At 45.0% G+C, this 22271-nt stretch overlaps 1 protein-coding gene and 1 pseudogene across 1 annotated transcript in view; one reads left to right on the forward strand and one right to left on the reverse strand.

The window, feature by feature from the left end:
- LOC111663578 (storkhead-box protein 2-like) overlaps positions 1 to 21400 on the reverse strand; it is a 96189-nt gene extending 74789 nt beyond the window's left edge. Inside the window, exon 1 of the mRNA XM_023417823.2 lies at positions 20432 to 21400. Coding sequence (XP_023273591.1) covers positions 20432 to 20771 — 340 coding nt within the window. The 5' untranslated portion in view covers positions 20772 to 21400. The remainder of the gene's footprint in view (positions 1 to 20431) is intronic.
- On the forward strand, positions 3319 to 5031 carry LOC147818467 (E3 SUMO-protein ligase ZBED1-like; annotated as a pseudogene).
- Positions 21401 to 22271: the final 871 nt, after the last annotated feature.

Raw genomic sequence — 22271 nt, forward strand, 5'->3', positions numbered from 1 at the left:
AATAATATTTTGGTCTCTTTCCTAATATATATATCGCTATATAATACTGTTATCTCAATGAAAAGTACTGAAACAGATGTATATGTAACAAAAAGAGGCAATTTATTACTTGGCCGGTAAAAAATTTACTTGGCCGGTAGATTTTTTCATCTACCGGTCCCCTTGGCAGGTGAGCCAAAAAGTTAGTTTACAGCCCTGTCAACAGATAACATGCAGATTTTTTTCTTCCCACAACCAATCCATTGGTTGAAGTGTAGGTACGACTTTGTAAAGTTTTTCTTTAGCTGACTACAGCCCTGTCCTGCACATGTAGAGTCAGTTCAGCTGTCCCTCACCACACATCCTGTACACGACTGACATTTAATATGTTTGTGAGGTTTACAGTTTTGCTCTGAGTGCTGTGAGGCAGTCAACTTTTGCTCCTTTCATGGGATTTGGTGACAACAACATACAGTGTAGAAGATAAAGAATAGTATATGTTCCTCCTTGTCCTTTAAATAATAATATCGACATTAGTAGAACTACCTACACCTGTCAGAGGAGGCAACCTGCAGTGGTGGTGGGGGAGCGCTACAACCTGAAATCTATATCACTGTATTTTTTTGTTTTCTAACAGTATTATTATATCACAGCATTACTGTAATGAAAATGACATACAGGCCAAGCCAACGTGTGTTTAGGAGCAGCCTGCCCCATCATGTAGGTCAGTCGGTAAATGTGATGTGATTCATGCTCAGAGTCAGTATGAGACATGCATGAGTACAAACGACCAGCTTTACCTCCTGAATCACAGCTGCCCACTCTATTCGAATTTATACACAAACAAGAAAAGTACAACTTCAAATTGTTTAATACACTGTCTGCTGCATGTGCAAACCTGAACAGTATTTCACTTACAAATACAAGTGTAAGGACATTACCTCTTTCATAATAACTCCTAAATTAAACAGTTTCACAGCTTCCTGCTGGAAATGAAAAAAGTATAGTGTGTCTATATGTAAAAACTGAGCTGTCAGAAGGAGGAGATCAAATAAACTGCATCATCTTTGGCAGAGAGAACCAAAAATAAGATCTTAAGTTCTTAAAATAAAAATGTAGAAAGTGTCATGTGTCAGTGAAGCCTTCAGCCAATCAGGACAGAGTTCTGTTATCACAGAGGTTCCTCTGTGCAAAAACCACACAAACAACCCACCACAGAAAACACCCACCACAGAAACTACCCACGACAGTAGCTACCCACCACAGAAACTACCCATCACAGAAAATTCCCACCACAAAAACTACTCATGACAGAAACTACACTACCCACCACAGACACCACCCTACCCACCACAGACACCACCCTACCCATGACAGAAAGCACCCACTACAGAAACTACCCACCACAGAAAACACCAACTATAGAAACTACCCACCACAGGAATTACCCATCACAGAAAACACCCACCCCCAAAAAACACCCACCACAGAAACTACCCACAACAGAAATTACCCACCACAGACACTACACTACCCACTACAGAAACTACCCACCACAGAAACTACCCACAACAGAAATTACCCATCACAGAAAACACCGACCCCCAGAAACTACCAACCCCAGAAAACACCCATCACAGAAAACACCCATCAGAGAAACTACCCACCACAAAAACTACCCATGACAGAAACTACACTACCCACCACAGACACCATCCTACCCACTACAAAAACTACCCATGACAGAAAACACCCACTACAGAAACTACCCACCACAGAAAACACCCACCACAGAAACTACCCACAACTGAAATTACCCATCACAGAAAACACCGACCCCCAGAAACTACCAACCCCAGAAAACACCCATCAGAGCAAACACCCACCACAGAAACTACCCACCACAAAAACTACTCATGACAGAAACTACACTACCCACCACAGACACCACCCTACCCACTACAGAAACTACCCATCACAGGAATTACCCATCACAGAAAATACCCACCCCCAGAAACTACTGACCCCAGAAAACACCCACCACACAAACAACCCACCACAGAAAACACCCACCACAGAAACTACCCACGACAGTAGCTACCCACCACAGGAATTACCCATCACAGAAAACACCCACCCCCAAAAAAACCCCACCACAGAAACTACCCACAACAGAAACTACCCACCACAGAAACTACCAACTACAGAAACTACCCACAACAGAAATTACCCATCACAGAAAACACCGACCCCCAGAAACTACCAACCCCAGAAAACACCCATCACAGAAAACACCCATCAGAGAAACTACCCACCACAAAAACTACCCATGACAGAAACTACACTACCCACCACAGACACCACCCTACCCACTACAGAAACTACCCATGACAGAAAAAACCCACCGCAGAAACTACCCATGACACAAACTGCCCACCACAGAAACGACCCACCAAAGAAAACACCCACTACAGAAACTACCCATGACAGAAACTACCAATCACAGAAACTACCCACCACAGAAACTACCCATGACAGGAAAAACTCACCGCAGAAACTACCCACCATAGAGACTACCCATGACACAAACTGCCCACCACAGAAACGACCCACCAAAGAAAACACCCACCACAGAAACTAGCCACCCCAGAAAGTACCCACTACAGAAATAACCCACCACAGAAACTACCCAGCCACAGACACTACACTACCCACTACAAAAACTGCCTATGACAGAAACTACCCACTACAGGAAACTACACACCACAGAAACTACACACCACAGGAAACACCAACCACACAAACAACCCACCACAGAAACTACCCGTGACAGCAACTACCCATGACAGAAACTACCCACCACAGAAACTACCCACTACAGAAACTACCCGTGACAGCAACTACCCATGACAGAAACTACCCACCACAGAAAACAACCACCACACAAATAACCCACCTTAGAAACTACCCTCCATAGAAAACACACACTACAGAAACTACCCACCACAGAAAACACCCACGAGAGGGGCTAACCACCACAGAAACTAACCACGACAGTAACTACCCACCACAAAAAATACCTACCACAGAAACTACCCATGACAGAAACTACCCACCACAGACACTATTAGGGATGGGTTAAGATTTTAACAGTACTACTTAGGGCTGCAACGATTAGTTGACAGTCGACAAAAATTGATGACAAAATTAGTCGCTGACGAATTTAATTGTCGATAATTGAACAACATTGTTTTTAGGACGGAGTGAGTCATCTCACTTTCTAAATATCTCTCCTGAGAGTTGCAAATGTGGGAGGCAACAGGTGAACGACATAGTGAAATGGCGGTGGCTGATTTAACACCCTCTCGTCCCAAAATTTCAAAGGTCTGGGGGCATTTCACTCTCGATGCACTGAAAAAAAAAGATAACCTGCAAGTTTTGTAAAGCTGACCTCACATATAACGGGAGTACGTCTGTTATGCATGACCATTTGAAGAGGAGGCATGTTGGAGTTCTGGACGACGTGGACTCGCCTTGGTAAGATATTTAGCTTGTTAGCTAGCTGTGTATAGATGGAGTTGTCTTGGCTTTTAACATTAATATAATACTGTAGTGCTATAGAAAAAACGAGACATATATCTCTTTTGAACATCAACTGTATTATTTAACTTCACAGTCACAAGTTAATGTTATAAGTCAAGACAAAATATGGCTTGAATGTATCCTTTTTCAATTTTTAGATTGTTTTGCATTCCTATTTAAGTTTAAAGGAGTAATGTTACTATTTTATCTGACATTTATCTATTTCTTTTTTTAATCAAATTTATGCAGTCCTCCTAAGAAGACTAAAGGTACAATGGATGGTTTTCTGCAAAAGAAGCAGACGTGTACTCCGCAGCAAGCAACTGCCCTCACCAATTCAATATTAAACATGCTGGTCAATGACATGAGGCCACTCTCAATGGTTGATGGTGAGGGGTTTCAACAAATGATTCACCAGTTCAACCCCGAATACACCCTGCCATCCCGAACCCATTTCACCCACTTGATGGAGAAGAAATATGAGACAGCAATCCTGAAGGAAAGTGTTACACACATACACATACAAACAATAGCAATTATATATTTTATATAAGCAATTAAATAAACAGATTTCATAAATAAATAATATTAAGACCACTGATCAATGATTTAACTTTGATTAAATCATAAAATGACAACAATGATGTAAATAAAAATCCATAACTGATATGTTGAGTATTTACTGTATTGACTGCTTGGGTCTTTGCACTTCAAAATTTGAACTAAAATAATTTCTGTTCTGATGTCTTTAAAGGTGAAGGAGATCATAAAAGAGGTCAACATCTCCCTCACACTGACAGCTGATGTGTGGACCAGCCGTGCCAGAGGCAAATTTAACATTTTGCCTACTAAAATAAAAGCAGTAGTTCATGACATCGGGTCCAATATGGTGGCAGCAATGAGAATGCTGGAGGAAAAAACATGGTTGGGCCTCTGTCCGCTGCACCGGGCACACGCTCCAGCTCATAGTTAACAGTGCCCTCAAAGACCCCAGCATCAGCAGAGCTGTAGGTGCTGCAAGAAGCTTAGTGGAACACTTCAGGGGAAGCAAGCTGGCAAATACAAAACTGAAGCTGAAACAACAGCAAATTAACACAGCACAGCACAAGCTGATCCAGGATGTCAGTACAAGATGGAACAGTACATACTACATGGTAGAGAGACTCCTGGAACAGCGCTGGCCAGTCACTGCAACTCTATCTGATCCTGAGGTAATTCCAAGAGGCAATCACCACTTTGACTTGAAGCCAGATCAATGGGTGCTGCTTGAAGAACTGGTGAAAGGGCTGCAGCCTTTTGAATGTGCTACTGTTTACCTCAGTGGACAGGAGTATGCAACTGCGTCAAGTCTTCCACAGCTGGTCAAAGGGTTGCAACGGTCCATACAGCAAACCCGTTTTGAGGCAAGCCCAGGAAAAGCCTTTCTGGTCAGTGCAGGACAACGGATCACTGAGAGATGGGGGAATCTGAACACCATCTCAGCAGAGAGAGACAACCCACTTGTTCTTGGAGCTGCCCTTGACCCAAGATTTCAAAAGCTTAAGTTTGTGGCAGCTGAAGATGGCACAAGGGGGCAAGGGACAATTGAAGTCCTTGCTATCAAAAAGCAAAAGAGACTGGGATACATGGGGTTGACTCTGTCTAACAACAGAAGGTGGTCAGTGTTCCAGGGGAAAAAATCAGCACTGGATAACCTCCTTCAATCAGACAATGAGAATCTGAGTGAGGAGGAAGAGGAAACCCAGGCAGACCAAAAGATCCAAATGGTGAGAAATTAAGTTCAGATGTACTTTGCAGAGCCAGCAATATCCAAAAAGGAAGATCCTCTCATATGGTGGAGGGAAAATGAGGGGCGTTTTCCAACACTATCAAAGCTGGCAAGATCTCTTCTGTGCATTCCTGCAACATCCACCCCATCAGAGCGAATCTTCTCTGCAGCGGGGGATATCTGTTCTCAGAAGAGAGCAAGCCTGACACGAGACCATGTTGAGATGCTGACTTTCCTCAGTTTGAATAAACTGTGATTGACATATAACCTCATGTAGTTGGAACTTGCAACAGACACTGTTGACCACAGAATGCTGTGCACAAAATGCACGGCAAATGCACTTTTATTTTCTTTTTATTAAGGGAAAAGTATTGAAAAGTTTCTGTTGTTGATTTCAGATGATATCAGTTTCAAATGTCACAATTCAAAACTGTAGCATTGATTTCCTGAGTAAACTGAGCCACAGTGGTCTGTAGTTAGCACATGCCTAAAACAACCTCAAGCCAAATATAACAGCTGGGGAATAGTGCCATTGAGTAATTGTGTGATTTATTATCCGATTAGTCGATTAATCGTTTCAATAATCGATGACTAGTCGACTATCAAAATAGTCATTAGTTGCAGCCCTAGTACTACTACTATTACTGATACTGCTTATCGATCCGGTACTTTAATGGTACTCTTGTTGATACTTTTTGAGGAAGAAAAAAGAACTTGAACAACACAACATTTGTCACACTTGTGACAACAGGCTGTGTTTGCATCAATGCTAGTAAAGTAGAGCCACACTTTGGACCGTTTGGTTCTCTCTGCCATCGTTATCTATCTAAAGGTAGGCTATGAGCTTGAGTTGGTGTTTGCGCTGCACCGTCTGGTGTGTGTGTGTGTGTCACTGGAACAACAGCCCAACCCCCCTGCCCTCCACTCACACAAACAGCAGGCAGGCAGAGATAGAGAGAGAGAAAGACAGATCTGCCGTCTTCTTTGAGAACAGCGAAAATATATCAAACATATACGAATATTTTACGGAGTTGGTGAAATAAACCGTTAAGGTCAGAGCTTATTGATACTGCGGTCTTGAATAATGTAGCCCTGGGGCCCGTTCAATACCAGGGGCTCGGTACCCATCCCTAGAAACTACCCATGACATAAACTACACTATCCATGAAAGAAACTACCCACAACGAGAACTACCCACGACAGGAACTACCCTAGACAGAAACTACACTACCCACCACAGAAACTACACATGACAGAAACTACCAACCACAGAACAAACCCATGACAGGAACTATCCACCACAGAAACTACCCTAGACAGCAACTACACTACCCACCACACAAACTACCTACCACAGAAACCAGCCATGACAGAAACTATCCACCACAGAAAATACACTAGACAGCAACTACACTACCCACCACAGAAACTACAAGACAGAAACTACCCACCACACAAACTACCTAGCACAGAAACCACCCATCAGTCAAGGCTTATTCTAGTTTTACAGTAGTTATATATATATAAAGGCAGAGATTTCTCCCTGTGGGGACTGCAGTTCACTTAGAATGAAAAATATCAGTCATAGACTTGGAATATAAATACAAAGAGAGATTCCAGACAGGTGGAGAAACAGTTGCATCTGCTCCTTCAGTCAGGGCACGTGCATTGAGGTCAAATACCTGATACAGATTATCTGTGGTGTGTGTGTCTGTGTGGTACTACTCCAGTCTACCACCATCAGTCTGTGTATACAAGCCTGTGGTGGTGGGAAGAATAAGACCTTTATTCATGGCACTCCTGCCTTTCTTCTCTTTAATCAGAGCAGAAAACCCCAACACACACACACACACACGCGCGCACGCGCACACGCACACACACACACACGCACACACACACACACACACACACACACACACTATCTGCAGGCTAAAGACATGTTCGGCTACAGAAAGGACAGAAGTAGCTCCCTCTGTTTTCAATACAACAGTTACATAAGAAGCTCTTCCTCGAACATACAGGACACGCTGCAGTCCTCACATCAGCCGGCTCCTCCACCCACAGGTGCTAACATCCAGGTAAGGACTCATACATCAGGTGCTTTCATTTTCATTTTAATATCCTCAAATTTGTGGGAGGAAGAAACCTGTCACTTAATAAACACTCATCACCTGTTCGTAAAAAAACTAGTATTATAATCTAGGAAGGTGTATTAGGGCCATTGCTGGTAAAAATAAATAAATAAATAAATACAGAGTGGGGAAGGTGGGTAATAGTCTGAGCAAAAACTCACTTTCAAGAAATTTAAGAGAAAAAATCTGTGGTACATTTACGAGAAAAAAAAACTAAAATATTCTCTGAGAGAATTTATGACCTGCAGAACCACTGACACTGAAGGAATCAAAGCCAGGAGAAGCCGATGACAACAGTGGTGAAGGGAACAACTCCCATGATCCCACGCTACTTCACAATGTCACCCAACGCTGTGTTTTGTTAATGCTTTAATTGAGAGACTCCTAGAGGCAGAAGTTACAGACTGTGTGTTAACAGCACACAGAAAAAAAGTAGATGGCTGCACAGTCACCAGGACTCAGGAGCAGAAAACCCTGGATGTGTCTGTATGTGCAGTTTGACTTGTGCCGCCATTCATCATGTGTCCCTAAAAACCACCACCAGCCCTATTGTCTCCATCATCGTTACAAGCTTAAGAAAGATCCTACATTATTATTTCATAGTGTTTGATATGCAATTTTTTTTTTTTTTAAAGTTCCTTATCTTCTGTATTATTCAACAAACACAAGCAAACACAAACAATAAATCATTCTATATCAAGACTAACACAATATTAGATTAAACATAAACTGTTCTTTCCTGTAGATGATGCATGAATTGACTGGCATATTTTTATGTAACTACTTCAATCACAGTAGCATTTTGACTGATTTGTTTAACTTACAGTCTTGTAAGCATGTAAAATTGTCCATCATTATGCGGACATGGTTCTCTTCACCCAGCTGGACGAAGTCTTCATTAATGAAATGCACCGTTAGACTCTGATAGGGCTCTGCTATACGGCTTCACCACGTCAGCTGTAATAGCAAAAAACTCCACTGATTTTTTATATAGCTCCGATATGGCAACCTGGCTAAAGTATTTGTGTGAGGGCATGCTGTACCGCTTATCCAGTGTATTTATCAAAGCCGTAAACCCAGACTTGGTCACCGTGCTGAGAGGCATCGTATCTTTCTCTGTGAACTTGTGAACTCCATTATTCCCTGAGTAATTTCCCTGTGCCGTTTTGAATTACGTTCATATGGAGTTGTGCTTTCAAACATTACGATCAGTGCTCCTTGTCGGGTGGTATTCGGCTTACTTGACACAATGGTGGTCAGAATTTTAGCCATGTAACTATCGTACATGACTTTGTTGTGCTGATACAGGTTAGTAGTGTTGCCCCATGAGGTAGCAACGGTAGCAAGGCAGGTTCTGCACAATACCTGACACTATGCAACATTTTCTTTTTTAAAGCCAAAATAGTTCCATACAACCGACTTACTGCTCCTCTTAGACACTAAAGTTTCCGCAGTGCCAGGTTCTGTCGAGCCGCAGGCCATTATACAACAGGTCAAAAAGTAGCATGCTAAGTTTTGTGCTCCCTCTTTTAGCCAACTGTTCTACTCTTGCTTGCATGTCATGTGACATGAGTGTAATCGCAGCCTTTGCAGTTAGAAAATCACGTTTTATCATATCGCAATAATTTCACAAAACCGTTCAGCCCTACTGGTTAACCACATCAGCTCCAGGTACGTCTCTCTGTATCCTGCTGTATACCAGAGTTTAAATCTGGTGTCTGTGGCCTCTTTCCTGCTGACACCACATCTCTCTGGGTCACTGTCTTAGGAGGTCCAAGATGGATTAGTTCAGTGTTCCTGTAATTACTCTCATTCCCAGAAGAAGGACACAAAAGTTACACAGTTCAGATTTAACACGGAACTCCAGAGTAAATAACAACAAGTAATTACACTACAGTGATGTTTTCAGCTAAAAAGGCCTCCAACAAGGAAAGAGATCAGACCAGAGCACAGGCAGACTGCTCATGGGGACTACCGGCTCAAATCCTTGTTGGCCTGTGGACCGTCAGAACATCCAAAGAGTTTTTAAAGGCAGGTGAAATATACAGCAAAGGGCACGTCGCAAAAGAAGTGAGGACCCCATACACACATAAAAAGCACTATGTTTTAAATTCATAAATTCAGATTAGCTCCACCTGTGGTTAAGACAGAGCACAGGAGCATAATTGCTTGATGGCCAGCAGAAGGAAATACTTTTCTGGTGTTAACACACTATGGTTGAGATCACACAACCCTAGATCAATATTCATTCATTCCAGTATTATCAAGTCCCCTTGGCTCCTTATTAACAGATATTCAATGTGGAAGTAACCTAACCAGTCACCTCACAGCTCACTATGGATGCTGATTTGTAAAAAAAATTTCTGACCAATAACCGATGCTCATTAACTGAGCATTAGCTGTTAACCTACAAGATTAAAATGTACCATTTAGAATGGACGAGTGTCTGTGACTGTTTTTCATAAGAAGGGGTGTATTTTTACATGTGCAGAACCGGCATAAAAGCCTAGATGTCCAATGTAGGAAAATATTTTATAACTTCAAATAAATAGCAAATAGTAGGCAGACTTTCTAACAGATAAACAGTTTATAAAACAAAAACACGTTGAATGCTCCAGTGTAGAGAGTGCTGTAAGACAACCTCCTCCTCCTCCGCTCTCAGCTAATTGATGATCAAAAAAAGCTAACGGGGGAACAAAACGTTAACTTGTAGTCGCATTTCTCGGACCTCAAAATGAAATAAACAGGCCTACCTTAGTCCTCAGCATTGTGGATAGCTTGTCTATTTGTTTTTGTTCAGAAATAGAAACATGTCGTGCTGTGCTGGTGCGCAGTCTGTTGACTGTGAGACCCTAGGTGAAAAATACCCACTCAGATGTGTCCAAGGAATGCAGAGATGGCGTCTGCTACAGTGGCCAGCCTTGGGAAGCGCATCTGATTAGCTTTTCACCAGTAAAGAGGATTAGTATCCAACGAGGTGGGATTGCCTCTCACAAATAAGCCTATATATCATTTAATTGCTCACCTAACCAGTCACTTCACCGCTCACCGAACCAGTCACCTCACCAATCACCTCGCAGCTCACTGAACCAGTCACCTAATCATTCACCTCACCAGTCACCTCACCGCCCCCTCACTAGTCATGTCATCAGTCACCTCACAGCTCACGAACCAGTCACCTCATCAGTCACCTCACCTGTCACCTGACCAGTCACCTCACCAATCACCTCACAGCTCACCGAACCAGTCAACTCACCAGTCACCTCACCGCCCCCTCACTAGTCATGTCATCAGTCACCTCACAGCTCACGAACCAGTCACCTCATCAGTCACCTCACCTGTCACCTGACCAGTCACCTCACCAATCACCTCACAGCTCACCGAACCAGTCAACTCACCAGTCACCTCACCGCCCCCTCACTAGTCATGTCATCAGTCACCTCACAGCTCACGAACCAGTCACCTCACCTGTCACCTGACCAGTCACCTCACCAATCACCTCACAGCTCACCTAACCAGTCGACTCACAGCTCACCGAACCAGTCAACTCACCAGTCACTTCACCGCTCACTGAACCAGTCACCTCACCGCTCACCGAACCAGTCACCTCACCAATCATCTCACAGCTCACCTAACCAGTCACCTCACCAGTGTCCTCAAAAGTCACCTCACAACTGACCTAACCAGTCACCTCACCGCTCACCGGACCAGTCACGTTACGGCTCACCTCACCTGTCACCTCACCAATCATCTCACAGCTCACCTAGCCAGTCACCTCACCAGTCACCTCAAAAGACACCTCACCGCTAACCTAACCAGTCAACTCACAGCTCACCTAACCAGTCACCTCACCAGTCACCTCAAAAGTCACCTCACCGCTAACCTAACCAGTCAACTCACAACTGACCTAACCAGTCACATCACCGCTCACCGGACCAGTCACGTTACGGCTCACCTCACCTGTCACCTCACCAGTCACCTCACCAGTCACCTCACAGCTCACCTCGCAACTCACCTCACAACTCACCTAGCCAGTCACCTAACCAGTCAACTCACCAGTCACCTCACTGCTCACCTAACCAGTCACCTCACCGCTCACCTCACCAGTCACCTCACCAGTCACCTTACAGCTCACCACACCAATCACCTCACAGCTCACCTTAACAGTCACCTCACCTGTCACCTTACCTAACCAGTCACCTCACCTGTCACCTCACCAGTCAACTCACAGCTCACCTAGCCAGTCACCTAACCAGTCACCTCACCAGTCACCTCACAGCTCACCTCGCAACTCACCTCAAAACTCACCTAGCCAGTCACCTAACCAGTCAACTCACCAGTCACCTCACTGCTCACCTAACCAGTCACCTCACCAGTCACCTTACAGCTCACCACACCAATCACCTCACAGCTCACCTTAACAGTCACCTCACCTGTCACCTTACCTAACCAGTCACCTCACCTGTCATCTCACCTGTCACCTCACCAATCACCTCACAGCTCACCTAACTAGTCACCTCACCGCTCACCTAACCAGTCATCTCGCCGCTCACTTAACCAGTCAACTCACCAGTCACCTCACAACTGACCTAACCAGTCACCTCACCGCTCACCGAACCAGTCACGTTACGGCTCACCTCACCTGTCACCTCACCAATCATCTCACAGCTCACCTAGCCAGTCACCTAACCAGTCACCTCACCGCTAACCTAACCAGTCACCTCACAGCTCACCTAACCAGTCAACTCACCAGTCATCTCACCTCTCACCTAACCAGTCACCTCATCAGTCACCTCACCGCTCACCTAACAAGTCACCTCACCAGTCACCTCACCGCTCACCTAACCAGGCACCTCACCAGTCACCTCACCGCTCACCTAACCAGTCACCTCACCTGTCACCTCACTGCTCACCTAACCAGTCACCTCACCAATCACCTCACAGCTCACCTAACCAGTCACCTCACAACTGACCTAACCAGTCACCTCACCTGTCACCTCACCAGTCACCTCACCGCTCACCTCACCAGTCACGTTACGGCTCACCTCATCAGTCACCTCACCTGTCACCTCACCAATCATCTCACAGCTCACCTAGCCAGTCACCTAACCAGTCACCTCACCAGTCACCTCGCCAGTCACCTCACCAATCACCTCACAGCTCACCTAACTAGTCACCTCACCGCTCACCTAACCAGTCAACTCACCAGTCACCTCACAACTGACCTAACCAGTCACCTCACCGCTTAAGTTCTTAAGAATTGCATGTATGTTTTGCAAACTACTGTTACACCTAATTTTGATTTCGTTTGCATGGGAAACTTGTGAAACAAGATGACCAGTGTTTTTACGTGGCTAATGTAATGTTAGCTTAATGTTAGCTTAAAACAGAGGACAAAAAAGCAAGCACTCTCAAAAATGAAGCTCTGTCATGGGGTGCGCGCCAAAAAAAAAAAAGAAAAGCCAGCACTCGCAATGTCCTTTTAGAGGTTTTAATCACTGGAAAAGCGGCAAAGGTCTTCCTCAGTGAGGAAGACTACCAGTGCATTTTCCGCTTACTGGAAAAGCAGCAAATTGCCGCTTTTCCAGTGACTATTAAAACCTCTAAAAGGACATTGTGAGTGCTGGCTTTTCTTTTCATTTTTTTCCCATTTCTGAAATCTTTCAACAAGAAGCAGTGAATGTTCATATTGTTATGATAATTGTACTTACAACATTGAAATTATAATAAAGGCCAGTGTACATTCTGTTTGTTTTACTGAGAGGGAAAAAACAGAGAGCCTTTTAATTGCCTAAATACACTTATTTCATCTCATTTATTAAGCATTTAAAATGTGTATATTGTTTTACTGATGAGAAGAAATAAAACAATGAGATAGCCTATTAACTATGCCTAAATACATTGATTTGGTCTCTTAATAAAGTATTTAATGTGTATATGTTGTCAACAACACGTGCTGAAAACAAAGTTGTGATTTATCAAAAGTATATTTCTTCAAAATGGCTGGTTTGCCTATTCAAGTTAATATAAGGTGATGTGGAAATGGCAGTAAAAATGGTCAAGAACATTCATTTATGCACAAATTCACTCCTGACAATTTATGGATAAGACTTATTGTGAATTGGGTCCTGATTGTTTGTCATTTTTAAAAAGTGGGTCCTCAGAGAAGAAGTTGGGAAAACACTGCAGTAATATAAGGACTGTTGGCAACAGCTGGAGTTGTTTACCTACCTCCCTGTGTGTCTCTCTGCCCAGCTGCATATACTATTAATTAATGTCGAAAAGCAGCACATGAAAATGGAGAGATTACTGTAACAGTGAACAACATTGAGTAATTTATTGCTTTTCATTGTGTTTGTAAAGGTGTTTTGTAGACTAGACTGTAAAAATGAAACGGAGACAGGGAGAGATCCACGACTTCTTCATAAAGAAGAAGCAGTGTCAGAGCAGTGCAGGTCAGCCTGAGGAACGCAGGGAAGGTCAGGGTCAGCCTGAATGCAGCAGCCAGGCCCCATCACAGGTTCAAGGCCAGACCCATGGACCTCTAGGTGAAAATACAGACCTGAAGAATATGATTTAAAATGGAGTCATATGTATACCACATAGTATGTGCTTTGTTGTTCTGCAAGATTTTACATTTGCTCAGTGAATGAAGTGACTAAATATCCTACTTTTATTTAATCTTACTAAATTAAACTGATGCTATTGTGCACTGTGCAGTTTTTAATAGTATGCCTTTGTTAAACATAGGTACTTTATGCTATATTGTAAAAAGTATCATTTAAATGTAATTTTAGATATAATGAAGTGCCAATCAATACTTTAGATGCACCCAGGGAGGAGACCACGCAGCCTGATGATGCAGACGACAGCAGCAGCGGCGGGAACAGGAACATCCATGCTCAACCAATGCCCACGTTTGCTGCACCCAAAGGTCCCCAAGGTAGAATTTTAATTTTATATTAACTTAACCCTCCATCTAGCAATATGTGCATTGCTCTTCTGTATTACTAAACTGCTAGAATACAGTTGTCTCTTGGTGAATTTTGGGTGTAACAGGTAAAGCTAGAACACCTCAGTATAAACTTGTCATTGTTTAAAGATCCGCTCCAGACATTATTTAAAATACTCTACTTTGAAAAATAATTTGACTGACCTGGTTTTTCTCACAAAAGGTAAATTATCTTGTTAAAATCTTTAAAATTACATCAACTATTTTTAGTTAGTTTTTTAATTTCTACAGGTTTCCTGGTGGACATCAAATGTCTCCTACCTCACTGTTAAGCCCATTCTCAGTGTATGTGCACTGGAGGCTTCAAGTTCCCACACTCTTGAATAAGCTGAATAATTTCTCCAAACTATTTGTGATGTCACAAATCATGCTTGAGTCCTACCCCTTACAATCAGATTTTCAGTGAGCACAGTGAAACGTTCTAATTTCTGCAGATGAATGTAAAAACAGTCTTCACGTGTCAGATTCTGCACATTGAAGCTCAAACATGCAACTGTAGGAACAAGAAAAAAGATGTTTTTGAGTAGAGGGGGACATAAACAATTACCTAGTCTTAGACAATTTCACCATTGACCATGAGGATTAGTTTCCACAGACTCATTTTGGAACTTTTTATATTTCCAGATATATCTCAAACAAGCGCTGCGGGCCCCGCACAACCGATGCTGAAAACCTTCCCACGAAGTCGGCACGGACAGGGTCAGACGAGGGGCCTTCAACGCCACATGGTGCAAAGTGCACACCTGGCTTGAGTATTCACAATGCCAGGATAGTGCACACTGTTTTGGTTGTAGGCATTTTTCGCTCCCCTCTGCGCCTGAAACAGTGTTCTCCTTAGATACTGGTTTTTCAAACTGGAAAAAGGCCACGTATAAAGATGGAGCATTCCAGATGTATGCCAAGGCAGAGCATCATCTCAATGCCATGGTGGCATGGACAGAGTATAAGAGGGGTGTTGAGAACAATACATCTTTACTCCAGGCAATGGATAAATAATACCAAAAAAAGGTGGAAGAAAACAGACAGTATATCAAAACAATTGCTGATGTCCTGCTGTGTACAGCCACCCAAAACATTGCACAGCCTGTCCACCGACAGTCAGGGGACTCAGGCAACAGAGGGAACTTTTAGGCCATTATGGAACTGATTGCTAAGCATGACCCTTTAGTGAAACAGAAAATGGAGCATAGCAATGCCGAATATACCAGTCACAGCATCCAAAATGTGATTTTGGAGGTGCTGGCTGAGATGGTACGGAAGGACATTGTTGAAGAGGTAAAACAAAGCCAGACATTCAGCATCTTAGCTGATGAGACAAAGGATTTAAAAAAAGAAGAGCAAATTTCCTTAGTGCTCAGGTACTATTATGAGGGAACAGTGCATGAAAGTTTCATGCATTTTGAACATGCTGATAAGCTTGATGCTGCTGGGCTAACAGAAAAGATTGTGAATAGCCTCGAAAAATATGGACTGGAATACAGAGAGCAGCTGGTCGGACAAGGTTACGACAGGGCCTCAGTGATGAGCGGCAGACACAGTGGTATATACAGTCACAGGCTAAGCACACTTTTTATGTGCACTGCAATGCACGCTGCCTTAATTTGGTAATTGTAGACACAGTGAAAGCAGTGCCAGAGGCATCATGCTTTTTTTCTTTGTTGCAGCGCCTATGAACATTTTTGTGTGGATCGTACGTACACCAAAAGTGGATGGACATACAGTGCTCAATGTTTGAAGATCAGCCTCGAGAGTTGCCAAAACTCAGTGATGTTAGGTGGGCTTGCAGGTTTTATGCTTGTCGAAACCTCATAGCTCACCTAACCAGTCAACTCACCACTCGCCTCACAGCTCACCTAGCTAGTCAACTCACCACTCATCTTACAGCCCACCTAAACAGTCACCTCACCACTCACCTCAGAGCTCACCTCACCAGTCAACTCACCAGTTACCTCACGGCTCACTGAACCAGTCACCTCACCTGTCACCGAACCAGTCACCTCAAAAGTCACCTCACCGCTAACCTAACCAGTCACCTCACCGCTCACCTGACAGCTCACCTAACCAGTCAACTCACCAGTCACCTCACCTCACCAGTCACCTCACCAATCACCTAACCAGTCACCTCACCAGTCACCTCACAGCTCACCTAGCTAGTCAACTCACCACTCATCTCACAGCCCACCTAAACAGTCACCTCACCACTCACCTCAGAGTTCACCTCACCAGTCAACTCACCAGTCACCTCACCTGTCACCTCACCTGTCACCGAACCAGTCACCTCACCAGTCACCTCACAGCTCACCTAGCCAGTCACCTAACCAGTCAACTCACCAGTCACCTCAAAAGTCATCTCACCGCTAACCTAACCAGTCACCTCACCTCTCACCTAGCCAGTCACCTAACCAGTCAACTCACCAGTCATCTCACCTCACCAATCACCTAACTAGTCAACTCACCAGTCATCTCACAGCCCACCTAAACAGTCACCTCACCGCTCTCCGAACCAGTCACCTCACGGCTCACCTAACCAGTCACCTAACCAGTCAACTCACCATTCATCTCACCTCTCACCTAACCAGTCACCTCATCAGTCACCTCACCAATCACCAAACCAGTCACCTCACCAGTCACCTCACCAATCACCTCACAGTTCACCTAACCAGTCACCTGAAAAGTCACCTCACCGCTAACCTAACCAGTCACCTCACCGCTCACCAAACCAGTCACCTCACCTGTCACCTCACAGCTCACCTCACCAGTCACCTCAAAAGTCACCTCACTGCTAACCTAACCAGTCACCTAACCAGTCGACTCACCAGTCACCTCACCGCTCACCTCACCAGTCACCTGTAAAGTCACCTCACCCATAACCTAACCAGTCACCTCACCGCTCACCTCACCAGTCACCTCACCGCTCACCTCACCAGCCACCTCACCGCTCGCCTAACCAGTCACCTCACCGCTCACCTCACCGCTCACCTCATCAGTTACCTAACCAGTCAACTCACCAGTCACCTCACAGGTCACCTAACCAGGCACCTCACCAGTCACTTCACCGCTCACCTAACCAGTCACCTCACAGGTCCCCTAACCAGGCACCTCACCAGTCACTTCACCGCTCACCTAACCAGTCACCTCACCACTCACCTCACCAGTCACCTCACCAGTCACCTCATAGCTCACCTAACCAGTGAACTCACCACTCACCTCACAGCTCACCTAACCAGTCACCTCACAGCTCACCTGACCAGTCGGCTCACCGCTTACCTCACAGGTCACCTAACCAGGCACCTCACCAGTCACTTCACCGCTCACCTAACCAGTCACCTCACCGCTCACCTCACCAGTCACCTCACAGCTCACCTAACCAGTCACCTAACCAGTCACCTCACCAGTCACCTCAAAGCTCACCTAAGCAGTCAACTCACCACTCACCTCACAGCTCACCTAACCAGGCACCTCACCAGTCACCTCACAGCTCACCTAACCAGTCACCTCACCAGTCACCTCACCGCTCACCTCACCAGTTACCTAACCATTCACCTCATCAGTCACCTCACAGCTCACCTAACCAGTCAACTCACCAGTCACCTCACAGTTCACCTAACCAGGCACCTCACCAGTCACTTCACCACTCACCTAACCAGTCACCTCACCGTTCACCTCACCCGTCACCTCACAGCTAACCTAACCAGGCACCTCACCGCTCACCTAACCAGTCACCTCACCAGTCACCTCACAGCTAACCTCACCAGTCACCTCACCAGTCACCTCACCGCTCACCTCACCAGTCGCCTCATAGCTCACCTAACCAGTCAACTCACCACTCACCTCACCGCTCACCTAACCAGTCACCTCACCGCTCACCACAGGTCTCACCTCACCAGTCACCTCACAGCTCACCTAACCAGGCACCTCACCGCTCACCTCACCAGTCTCCTCAGAACTCACCTCACCAGTCACCTCACCGCTCACCTAGCCAGTCACCTAACCAGGCACCTCACCACTCACCTAACCAGTCACCTCACCGCTCACCTCACCTGTCACCTCACCGCTCACCTCACAGCTCACCTCACCAGTTACCTCACAGCTCACCTAACCAGTCAACTTTCCACTCACCTCACAGCTCACCTAACCAGTCGACTCACCAGTCACCTCACAGCTCATCTAACCAGTCACCTCACCGCTCACCTCACCAGTCCCCGCTCACCTAACCAGTCAACTCACCAGTAACCTGACAGCTCAACTCACCAGTCACCTCACCGCTCACCTAACCAGTCGACTCTACAGTCACCTCACAGCTCAACTCACCAGTCACCTCACCGCTCACCTCACCAGTCACCTGAACAAGTCACTTCACCGCTCACCTTATCAGTTACCTAACCAGTCACCTAACCAGTCACCTCACAGCTCACCTAACCAGTCACCTCACAGCTCACCCTCTGTTTGTATCTAAATGCCCAAACATCTGCATACAGTCTGCATAAGAGCTTGTTTTGTAAAAAACTCCAAGTCATTTTCAGTACTGACTGAGCAGCAGCTGCATGTTCAGTATCACACAGAACACTGAGCAATAAGGACCAGGAGCAGAGGTGATGAACATCCTGCTGCACACACAAGTTTCAAATGTGTGTGTTTGGGCCGACAACACAGTGATAATTTGTTCGGTTCATAGAGACACAGTAGCAGATAAAGTGAAGCTAAGACCATCCTCCAGACTGCTGCAGATATTTATAAGAGCAGTGTGGAGACTTTAGTGCCATCTAGTGGTGAGGCTGCAGAGCACCTTTCCCCTCACCCCTTCCTTTCCAAGTTTATAGGAGAACCTACGGTGGCCTCCAGGTAACATAAAAACACAAAAGGGCCCTCTCTAGAGCCAGTGTTTGGTTTGTCTATTCTCAGCTACTGTAGAAACATGGCGGTGCAACATGGTAGGTGGAAAACGACCCGCTAGATATGAAGGGCTCATTCTAAGCTAACAAACACCCCGCGATTCTTGGTGTCAGATGACTATACACTAATGAGACATAATTATGAACCTTATATTCTATTGCTTCCAATAGATCCTACACATTTCTACATACTGGTCCTTTATCTGCTGGTGATGCTGTGATTTAAACAGGCAGTTTGTGACTGGGAGCCTGGTTACATGTAATCATTGCAGCTCTAGTCTGTGTGTGTGTGTGTGTCTGTGAGTTCAGTGCCTGGCTAGTGACACTGGACCCAGCTCTGACCACTCTAGTGAGCGATGTTGCAGGGGAAGCAGTGGGGCAAACATGGGAAGGATGTTAAGCTTACAGGAGGTTCAGGTCAGACCTGCATCCTGCCATGAAGGTTAGGGGACCAAACAACACATCATTGTACCAGCGCTACCTGGGATGTAACAGCACCATAAATTACTAATAATACTCCAAGTGAGGCTGCAAATGTCTGAAACCCAGTTTTATCAAATAAATAGTTAAGGAAAGTTATAAAGTTATGACTTCACCTCCTTTTACAACTCTGCCAAACTAGTCACTGTTAAGTCATGTGTCTTATTGAGGGTCATTTACAAGAGATAACTCATTTGGACTTGATTTAACGTGTTCTGGTTCTGAACATGTGTAGACAGGCTGCTCAATCAGCAACGACACCAAATTATCTGGTGTAAATTAGAGACTGTGATGTATCCATCCACCTCTGTGATTTTAAAGCGATTATAATATACTTTTCCTCTGATGCCACTGCTTCTTAAAACGTAAAACGTGGCACAGGACACTGGAATTTCTGTCTGATCAGAGTTAGCATTGAGTCTGAATACAAAAGAGAAATAGACCAACAGGCTAAGATGACAACAACAATAATGATGATGATGATGATGATGATGATCAGCATCAAGGTATGGTAGTGGTTTCTCACAGTACCAATGAAAACACTAGCAATGAGTGGGCCTAACCCTAAACAGTGCAGAGGCCTTACCCAGGTATTTGATGGTGAATCCCCGGGGCGGATTGAGGGACCTTCGCATCCAACCCTCCCTCAGCACCTCCAGGTGGTCCTCCTTCCCCTGGATCAGCAGCACATGCTCGTCTATCCAGCCCAGGAAGAAGGTCTCTGACACAGCCTCGGTAATCCGCTGGTTCCACACATGCTGCTGGGTATTTTCTGCTTTGAAATCGGCAAAAATCTCATAGCCGGTGTGGTGCCTTGGCAGCTCGTCGCTCTCTGACACCCCGGCCGCCCCCACCGCCTCCCCAGCCCCGACCCTGGACAGCACTATAGCCAGGGAGTGGGGAGCTATCTGCAGGAAAGACTCCATTATCGCGTCGGCCTTCTAGCTGTCTGAGGAAAGCAGTGTTCTCATTGCATTTACCGATGTGACACACCGTGAGGCTCAGCGGGAATCAGACCATCCATGTTAGCTAGCAGGGTGTGTAGCGACAAGCTACGCTCTGCAGACTACCGCTGTGTTTCCATGAAGCTAGCCCGCTAGCCCCCGAACCTCACATCAACCCCATTCCCGGTCCGTCTTCTCCTCCGGACGTGATATATCGCTCCGTTACCGGTCCCGGTGTTTACTACAGACTCATGTGAAGCGCTGTCCACCACAAACCGGAGTTGACATTCGTGCCTTTCGGTGTAAAGCCCGTAGTTCCGTACGGTACCTGGGACTACAGCCAGCTAGCTGGATGCTAACGTGTTAATGAATTCACCCAGGCAACAGATGCGGCCAGCCCCCTCCGCTCGTCGCCGGGCAGCAGCCCGGTCTCGTGGGACACCTGTATGTTTTTTTTTTTGTTTGTTTGTTTGTTTTTTACCACCCTTCAAGGTTCACAGGAGGCGAGGTGTCTGCAGCCGTGGGAGGACAGTGTCGTGTCTCTGGCCTGGCTCGCTCCGGTCCGGTGCAGGGAGCACGGCAGGATGCAGGACGGTCTCATTCAGGTATAGTGATGGCAGCGTCGGTACGGAGCTGCGTCAAGACGGGAACGACTTGACGACACGAGCTTCCGGACAGTCTGTCAAATTAAAACTCACAAAGATTACATGCAACCAGCAGTACGACGGAATATTACGGCCACAATAAGTTAAAAAAAAAAAAAAAAAGAAAAAGAAATCTGAAATTTTGACAATGATGTCATGATATTACGAGAATAAAGTCGTCATGATGTAAAATTTCGAAACTTAGAAATATTACAATAAGCCAGTCTTACAGGTGAAAGGACAGTCAGTGGTTGTCTGAACGGCTTCTGGCAGCTGCTGTTTGTCTGTTTAACAATAGAATAGACTCAGTTTCTTCACAGTTTTTTCAATGTCCTGATGCTGATGATGTGAACAGTTATCTTCTGTCCATTAACCAACAAAGCTTTAAAATGCTCAAGATATTTGTCTGACTGTGGGATTTGAACTGTGTGACATTCCTGAATAACTAACTGTTTAACTGTTTAACTAGCTGTTTAAATCCTCTTGCAGACTATTTCAGAAACACATAACTCTGGCCAGTGTAGATTTAACACAAGGGCCTTCATCAGTGAAGCAGAACCCACCTTAGGGTCTTCATCACATCAAGTGATACTGAGCTTTTGTACAGTATCATAGTCCCAGATTCCCAGACACAGTTACTGTTAATATTACCACAAACCAGCTGTCATACTGTCATACCCCTAATTCTTCTGTCTTATTGCTAAAAATAACACTAATACAGACAGTAGTACATATGGTTAATATGGAAAATATTATGAAAAAAAAGATGCATTGAAGCTGTAAAGTACATTTCCACGTTTTAGATCATATGTCATGATCAACATCAGAAATGTATTTG

This window comes from Seriola lalandi, unplaced genomic scaffold (genome assembly GCF_002814215.2).
Source record: "Seriola lalandi dorsalis isolate HSWRI2012SDOR001 ecotype SW California unplaced genomic scaffold, Sedor1 jcf7180002054578, whole genome shotgun sequence".
NCBI lineage: Eukaryota > Metazoa > Chordata > Actinopteri > Carangiformes > Carangidae > Seriola > Seriola lalandi.